Source organism: Gymnoscopelus microlampas, assembly GCF_963454915.1.
Source record: "Gymnoscopelus microlampas genome assembly, chromosome: 3".
NCBI lineage: Eukaryota > Metazoa > Chordata > Actinopteri > Myctophiformes > Myctophidae > Gymnoscopelus > Gymnoscopelus microlampas.
This window is the reverse complement of record NC_139940.1, coordinates 14,835,303-14,844,413: the sequence shown is the minus strand read 5'-3', so window position 1 is coordinate 14,844,413 and position 9,111 is coordinate 14,835,303. Positions and strand designations below refer to the sequence as shown.

The 9,111-nt window shown below is 41.0% G+C and overlaps 1 protein-coding gene across 1 annotated transcript; it reads right to left on the bottom strand.

Annotated features, from left to right (window-relative positions):
• Window positions 1-16: 16 nt before the first annotated feature.
• On the bottom strand, window positions 17-8,670 carry zdhhc11 (zDHHC palmitoyltransferase 11). Its single transcript, XM_084053369.1, has 11 exons — window positions 8,123-8,670; window positions 6,046-6,264; window positions 4,903-5,081; window positions 4,476-4,577; window positions 4,274-4,398; window positions 3,510-3,665; window positions 2,849-2,958; window positions 2,700-2,743; window positions 1,791-1,836; window positions 1,343-1,421; window positions 17-991 (listed from the first exon to the last, which is right to left on the bottom strand). Exons 1-11 carry the CDS (start codon window positions 8,150-8,152, stop codon window positions 804-806), a joined length of 1,278 nt encoding a protein of 425 aa, XP_083909495.1. The 5' UTR covers window positions 8,153-8,670; the 3' UTR covers window positions 17-803.
• Window positions 8,671-9,111: the final 441 nt, after the last annotated feature.

Below are 9,111 nucleotides of genomic sequence, written 5' to 3'. Positions count from 1 at the left end.
TATGTATATTTTATTATTTCAGTTATAATAGTTGCTGAGGAAGCTCAGCATTTTCAAATCATTTATTAAAATGGCTGAATAGAATATCTACTAAAAATAATGCACAGGTGGGTGCCTGGTGTCTCAGCCAGTTAGTGCACCGGCCATATTATGCTGCTTGTGAGCATGAAGACCTGGGTTCGAATATCACCCCTGTCCTGTCTCACATGTATCTCCTCTCGCTTTGTAGAGGGCCCTTGGCCCTCTACAATGATCTATCTGAAATAAGGCATACAAATGCCAAGACTCTTTAACAATAGAAAAGGAAAACAAAAGGGCAGACAGATAAATAAAATATCTGTGGCATTCAAATAAATCATATTATAAAGAAACAAATGCACAACACATAATCCTATTCCATAGGAATTCAGATTTCATACAACATTGTCCAGTCCTTTGACTAAATTGTATGACTCGCCACTTCAAGTGTATGAAATCAAGTCCAGGTCATCCTCAATCATAGCCTGATTCACTTAGTTGCACATCGTGTCTCACACCGAAAACATACATACAAGCTCACATCTTGTAGATTGGCTAGGCCTATTGTGAGACATGCAACTATAAGTATAAATCAGGTGTAACAGGCTCAGTTTAATGCTCCATGACTGGCATTAAACCAATGCTATACAGTCTAATGTAAGTCGTCCTCAGTAATAAGAAGCAACGGGTGCTTGTGCTAATATTGCTCAGTCCAATAAAGCACTTCTCAAATAAAAACAGTTTGTGAGGGTTGGATGGATGCCAGCAGTGGTGTCAGAGACCAGCTATGGCTGAGCTTCCGATGGGATCATTATGCAGCTTCCCAGTGGGTTCTGGACCTCGGGGACTTTGTCCACAGACTTCACACTGGCCTGCTCAGCAGGCTGAACTTCCTCCTCCTCTTCCTCCTCCTCCTCTTCCTCGATGTTTGCTTCCGGACGCCACACTTTGCTGTCAATCATTGAAATGTCACCTTTCAGCCGTAGAGGAAACCGGGAAGGAAAACATGCTGTTTGTTAATATTACCACAGAGATAAACATTTTTGCTTTGGTAAGTCAAGCTAATCTTTTTGATGTCTTTTCACTGATGCTGTTGTGTTATAGTGTTATCATTTTATTGTAGAGCACCATTCATTTGGTTTCATCATATATTGCACTGAAAACAGTTATGACAGCATTACTCTGCTTCCTGTTCCTCATGCGTTTTGTGTTTCCAATCATGTTAGCTTACATAACCCTACATCCAACTGTGTGGTCATCTTAAAATGATACAGAAGCTCTGAGCAATCAGAATCAAGTATTCCCCGTGGCCGTGGTAACCCACCTGTTCTCATCTCTGTAGGAGCTTCTGTTCCATACTGATGGCTATTTTCCTTCTCTGCTGACTTCTTAATCTTTTCCAACTAGTAAAATAAAATAGAAAAATTCATATCGTTATTTTCAGATGCAACATTAGATATATAATGTGTGCCAAAAATCCTGAAGGGGCGTCAACAAGTGTCATTTAGTAGCGGCGGACATCTTTGTGGGGGATAAACAGGTTGATTTAACATTGCCCCCCACCAGTATGTCTGCAGCTACTATGCCACGCCCCCCGTGGTGACGACGTTGGCAAGCACCATATATAGAGGTTCTCAACCTTTTTTGGATCAGGGCCCACTTGAAAATCATGAAGTGTTCGTTGCTGCCATGTTAAGTGGTCAGATGGGTGGGTTGCATGTGTTTTCAGAGCATGTTTATTTTAATGAAAACAGACGTTACTGAACGCTCACCTCCATGCAGATGGATGGAGGTCCTTCCTCTGTAAATGTGCAGGTACTGCAGAAAATGCAAGAGTTTCGTTAAATATGCATTTGGACATATTACATTCCCAGAATCCTTATGAAAGAATATATTACTGTAGAAATACAAATACAGGTCCTCAGTAGTGTAACCACTGGACCAATCAGGTCCGCTGCTGCACACTACCAGTAGACCAACGAAGTACCACCACTCATTTTGTTTTATACTTTTTTAAACATTTTAACTGTAATTTTATGATTGAAGTCAATGGGGCTCTAGTCTCGCGTAGCCAGACAATTATTCCACAATATCCGAAATGACTGTTATACAGTCTGGAACTACACCTCCCGAAAGCCGAGAACGGAAGCTGTCATCTATTCGTCATTTCTGCTCAATATATTCTAAAATATCTTTACATTTTATTTTAGAATTTCCATTTCTGATAAGAAGCTAGCTATATATGCCTAGATATTTTTGATTTATATTAGGACAAATGTGCGTGACTGTAAAGACGAAAAGGACGCGAGGATGAGGCGCCACATCCGCTTTATCCTCGGATCATTTTCAGAGCTTCCGTGCTCCAGACTGTACGACGGAAGCATTTAAAAATTGTGGGAGGAAACGGTCTGGCTCGTGAGACTAATGGGGCTCTGATTGAGCTGAAATCATGCCCAAATTGACAGTCACCATACTTCATAGATGCGTCATTGATGACTGCTGTCACAAGTTGTCCACATGAAGTCTTAGTCCCGAGATCAGATGATCAGATTTTGTGCATACTTTTTGGTTAATTTAATTTCTTTTTATACCACATTTTATCGTTCTTCTTGTTTCGTGAACAAGTCATCAAGTCAATTTCCTCAATCATACACAATGTGATCCAGACACACATAAATTACCTTGAGCTGTGTCTGGGGTCACAGTCAATGGAGGTGTCCTGCTTCTGAAAAGATTTTAAAAAACAACAACAATTCCAGTTCATATGCATGAAGTGAAGGGGTCAGATATTAGATGTGACAGAAAGTGTCAGAGATTAGACGTGTCTGACCTGTGATGATTTCTTGTTGGCTTGTTTCTTCCCGGCTTCCATGTCTCGGTGTCTGCCTTCTTTCTGGCGCTGCAGCTTTATGAATTCAAATGTACTCATGCCTTTGTAAACTGCATCAACCATGAGGAAACAAAAAACAAACCAGGAGACTAATGACAACAAAGAATAATTAACCACTTAAGCACTTTTTCAGAAATAGCTGATCTACAAGCTCACAACATATTGCAAAGCATTGTGCTTTTAGGTCTGTTTTTTTCCTATATTTTCAAAGTCTTTTGAAGATTTGTGAACATTTTTGCATGACATGCCCAAAATAGGGACCAGATTGAAAGTGTAAAAACTAAAAAAATCTTTTGGTCTACGACTCTCCGTTTCTGAGATATGAGTGTCAATTTGAACTTGACCATCATTGTTTGTGAACTTAATGCTTAACCTTTTCAACCCAAAAGTGAATAATCTCTTTTAAGGCAGCTAACTGATCAGTCCCACCAAGTTTCATGAAACTTGAAATCCACCCAGCCCAATCCATTCAAGTTATTTTGAAAGTTGTTAAACCAACTGATGTTGGACCACTGGTGTAATAGACTTTACAGTGCACTATACCCACCCATCCACTAGGTGGTGTTGTTTATGATCAAACTTTACTGTTATTGTGACTCACAGAGGTAAAGGTGGAATCCCAGCAGGTGGCCAAGAAGCAGCAGACAGATGAAACACAGCATCATGGTTATGCAGGCTAGCACAAGGAGCCCCACTGAGCTCGTCTGTATGGGAGCTACAGGTAAGAACACGAGCCATGTGCCATTACTCAGCAGACCTAGAGAAATACGCAACAGGTTAGAAACACACACACACACACACACACACACACACACACACACACACACACACACACACACACACACACACACACACACACACACACACACACACACACACAACCACATTGATACATACAGACATAATGCATGGTTACAGCCTTGGGTTTAAAATGTTGGAAATAACACCAGACCAATCAGACCACATTCTGATTGGTCAAACAGGCATCCGAACTATGCAGCTAATTACAACAAAGCATGATTAGCTGTGCATGAATGGTTGCTGTGCATTTTGTTGTGCGTGTAAAGTGGTCCTGAGCTGACATGCTCTACTGCTTCAATGGTGATTTTGTTAAGTTTGAGTGCATGATACTGGTAAGGAACAGGTAGAGAAAGATTGTAAATCACACATTATACACATTATACACATCCAATATGGCGCTGCGTTACACAGGCAGGGAATGGAAAATTGTGACCCTGTTAATTTGTACTTTTTTGGTCACACAAATAATCACAGTAAAGAATACCATTTCGAGTTTAAACCAAAGGATTATTCATGAAGCTGTACTGTACTGTATCATCAAACACAGCATATGTCGAGACTCACTGTCAAACTGTGGGGCGGTCCGTAGACTGCCAGGATCCAAGAAATGCTGAATGAACACGAACATGGTAACTATGAGAAGCATCAGCATAGCTACAGTAGCAGAGGACAATGCCACAAAGAAATACCTGAAAGAAGAGAGAGACCATTTATTCAGATGTAGAACACTGGACTCGTTATCAACATCATCCAAACTTCCTCTTACCAATAGTTCCTGCCACCGACACAGTTGTTGAGCCATTTACAATGGTGATCAAATTCAGCCACACATTTGTTGCAAGCGCCGCAGTGTTTCACTCCAGGGCCACTGCACACAAAAGATTGCATTACGTCAACACTTATTATTTATTTGCGGCTTTTTGAAGGACAGTGTAATGTCTCTGGGTAAGGCATTAAGGCAACAGCACATTTCATACACTAAGGCAATTCAAGTGCTTTACATGAGGCATAGAAAGAAAGGCATTTAAAGACAAACAAAGAACAGAAGTAATAAAACAATAAAAGAATAAATGTCAAAGTGCAGAATAACAGAATAATTTAATGCTTGTGTTAAAGTGCAAACCTAGAGACAAGTCATGTGAAAATGACGTTGGCCAATTAAATTGATTGTAATTGTTTGTGTGGATACGTACACTTTGACATCACACAGGTAACAGTGGAGGTCCTGGATGACGTGTGGCTGCTTCGTCCGGTCAAACAATGGCGTCGGACCGGAGCAGGCGTTTTTGGCTCGGACGCTGGCGTCTGCCGGATCTATAGACACTGCAGCAATATGGGTGATCATGTGCACTACAAAGGCCACCCCAGTTAGCTACACACAGCAGGGGGTCAAGGAACAAAGACTTGCTGGAATTGCTAGAAAGGGTAAACTTGCGGGAGGGACGTCGGACAGGGAGGGTAATATTTGTTTTTACACCTAGGAGGAGTAGGACACAGGTGTTACGTCTGCCATTTACAAAGCAAATGGAAGAGGTTTGACAGCCACGGATACACGTGAATAAGAAAGTGACCGTTTTCACATACACAGTTACTAAGGGGAGCCTACGGATGGAAATAAAAGCTTGTCTTATGTGAGGGGAGCAGAGTCCAAGTGTGAATAAATCAACTGTTCCCATTTTTAACCACTAGCCTACAGTTATGTAAACAAGTGGCTCTGGGATTGCCTTGCATTCATCACAAGACAAACAGCCCACTGATAATGGGGCCATGGTTAATGGAGAGGATCGTAATTGAGACAAAGAAGACAAAGTCATGTCTAGCGTGCCTTGAGCTTCTTTCTATTCAGAAGCTCTCGCACAACAAAGTCCTTGTCTTGGTTGGAAGGCCATCCATAGCTACAGTAAAGGACGCCCACATAGAGAGGGCTAATATTTAAAGTCACTTTCAAATCTGAAAGATGTGCAGCCTGCATTATATTAGATTGCAATAAAAGATCTCCCAACAAGGTTTCTTAGGCTAAATATACGTCATTGCACGGCAGTCATGCAATGAGGTATAAATTAGGCTTAATGTTAAGTTCTGCTTGAGCTTTAAGATAATGGACCAGTTGAGAAACACAACTAACCACTTATGCCATGTATATACCTTGTCATATGACAAATAGAGAAAATAGCTGATCTACAAGCTCACAACACATTGCGGCCATGAGACATGTTGTGAGGTTGTAGATCTGCTTATTTTCGCTATCACTGAACTTTTTTATTACAATTCTGAAAATATACATAACGTACAGTAGCATTAGTCAGGGTTTATGTAGTTATTAATGCAAAGGATACCGAGTAGGCGGCAAGATTCCATGGTACGGGGAGAAGAGGGGTGTAAATGCCAAAGCAAACTATGGCGAAGTAGGCATAAACCAGCCAGGCCACCACCTGGTAACCCTGAAGAGGCCACGACCAGCCGTTGATCCTGGGTGGTTTGGAGGGAACCAGCTCATTCCTACTGTTGCCAGGAGTAGGGGCTGTGCGCCTCGCCCTCCGGCCAAAGCAATTCATCTACAAAAAAACAACATGAAAATGGACAGTGACTAAGAGAAATCATACATAGGTTTGGAAGACAGTCGACCAAGAATGAACAGAGTAGTCCTTGACAAAACATCCTCATCATGGATTAATGATATAGGCCTAGTAGTAATAGTACTGTAGTGTGGAGAGTAGCTCCGACTTAGGCTGCGAAGAAATTTGCCAGGGAAATGAGCAGAGCATGGTGACTCTGTCACCCTATGCATATTGAGATATGATAGGGTTATTAGAAGGTGCCTCAGTCATAAGGCATCTGAGCTGTCGGTGTGAAGGGTCCCTAGGGTCATGCGATACTGAATATTAATATTGTAACGTCCCAGGGTGTACCAATAAACAGGGGAGGATGTCCCAGCATGACTCTGGGCACAGAGCTATTTACTCACGACCCACGAAAATTGGTCTGCGACTCAAAAAAGTCCTGTCCCGACCCAGTGTTTGGGAAACACTTGATCTAGAGTGCAGTTGGTGAGGTTGTAAGGTAGTCCTCCATTGGGACCAGAGAGAACCCCCACACTGGGCCTCCATAGCCTATATCAGGCCTGTGTAGGAAGGGCCATTACCTGGTCACCTCCTGGACTACGCATTCGTATATGGGTTACTGGGGACAGTGGTGTGCTAATGGACAGAGGAGGATTCCTAGACACTTAGGCCTACTGTTTATTGTCATTTTATGTTGGGGAAAAGGGTTATGTGTTATCTGTGGTTAATGTTTTATGTTCGTTTAGCCATTTATAAATGTGTATATTCGGTTCGGAATCCATAGGCTTCAGGGGTAGTTGCATTGATTGTGATGACATGGAGTTGGAATTGTAGCCAAATATGCAGTCACTGACAATAAACGAAACCCTGTTTCCTGTATCAAGACAAACTTGTGATGTTGCTTCCAGTGAATCTTCAAGCCACAGGTCATTTTGGATCCGTTTGATCGGTTAAAGAAGTTACACAAGAAGGATATTGCCTTGCATGTTTGGTAATGTTACTCAATCAAAGGTTGCAGCACTCTAATGCTGGAACATCATTTCAGTTGAATACCTGTTAGCTCATAAATTACATTTAAACCAAAATTACAAAGAAATTACCATTCCCCCCCCCCACCTCACACAGCGGGTCGCCCCAATGACAACTACAACAATCATTTCATTTTGAACACAGGCCTTTCTCTCTTCCCTATAGTGGTTAAATACTGTTGCCTAGCAGGCACAGTAATAAAGCCAACATGCACTCCTGACATTTGTTTTTTTGCTGTGTCTACAATTTTGCTAAACAAATATAATCCATTGGTGTGAAGGACAACAAAGACACAAGAGTCAGTGTTAACAATGATATTGCTGTCTTTGACTTGACAATGACCCTAACATGTTTCATTTTCAGTAGTTATTAAAACAAATTTTTAGTCATTTTCCGTAGTTTGAAAGTTGCCTTGAAACAACAAAACATAACATAGAAAATATTGTGGATTTTGCCCCTCGAAGAGTAGCCTTCAGTGTCTGGAAAGTAACTAAGTACATCATACATGTATTCAAATACTGTACTTAAGTACAATTTTGAGGTATTTTTTTTTGCTTTACTGGAGTATTTCCAATTTTTTTATAATTTGACTTCTACTCTACTATCTCAAAGGCAAATGTTGTACTTTTACTACACTATAACTATTTGAAAACTTATACTTTGTAGATTTTGAATATCATTACAAAACCACTTCAGACCTATATATATACTTTGGCAATTTGAAAATAGCAGATCTGCTATTTTCTAAGTAAAGAATGTGAGTAGCCTACTTTTTCCACCACTGCCTTCTACATAGGCTAATAATGTATGAAGAACAACTCACCCGTGCCATTGGATGCTGCTCGGAGAACATAAAATAGAAGACATTGGTCTATTGTTCAAATAGAGAGGCAGGTTTCTCTATTAAGTTGCTTGGTTGCCGATACAGTCCATCCATACAGGTGTGTTCAATAGACAGCACTTCCATAATATCCATAAAACACAACGGCCGCCAAGGTAAATAACTCCATTAATTACTCATGTCACTCTATGAACATGAAGCATTGAACATTTAAAACATTGTCAGACAGTCTTGCTTTTCCATGCCTTCTAATGACAGGGGACAGAAGAAGTTGCAGGACGCAGTTCCTTCCAACCAGTGCTATGGAAACTGATGTTAAACCAAACATTGTGACCCATCGAATTGTGTGACTCCTGACGTCGCTGTTGGTTACGCTAGAACAAAAGGTGGATTATTAGCATCTGAACCAGTTAGATCTGAACGCGTTGCAATAACTCTCTTAGCTTAGTGCGTACGTTTCCAGTGGAAACGTAAGCCTACCATATACCAGCCAACGTATCCAATTTGCGGAAATTACAGGTACCTCTTAAATCACAGCATTCGGTAAGTGATCAATTTCGGCATAACACCTACTTTGCTGAGACGCGGGCTGCGCGCGAGCAGAGACAGGTGACTGAACCCCTTTTGTGAGCACTACGATTTTGTCTTTCGTTTTGCTTTCACTCCACAATTATTTTTTTAAACTGCATAAAAAAGGTTCCCGGAGATGAGAACAAGAGGGGAACCAAACAAACGGGAAATTTGCATAATGAAACTTCTGCTTTCAAAAACGAAGGCACACTACACTACCCTATTGTATAAACCTCATACTATGATCATTTTTAAAATACAATTACAACAGGAAACAACAGCAACTGTCCTTTATGACCGTTCTGTGTGTTGAGTCGTTAGAAACTACCTGTCAATTGCTTTTCACTGTCTATGGTAATAAACACAATTACTAATATAGCTGCAAGCAGCAATAATACGGG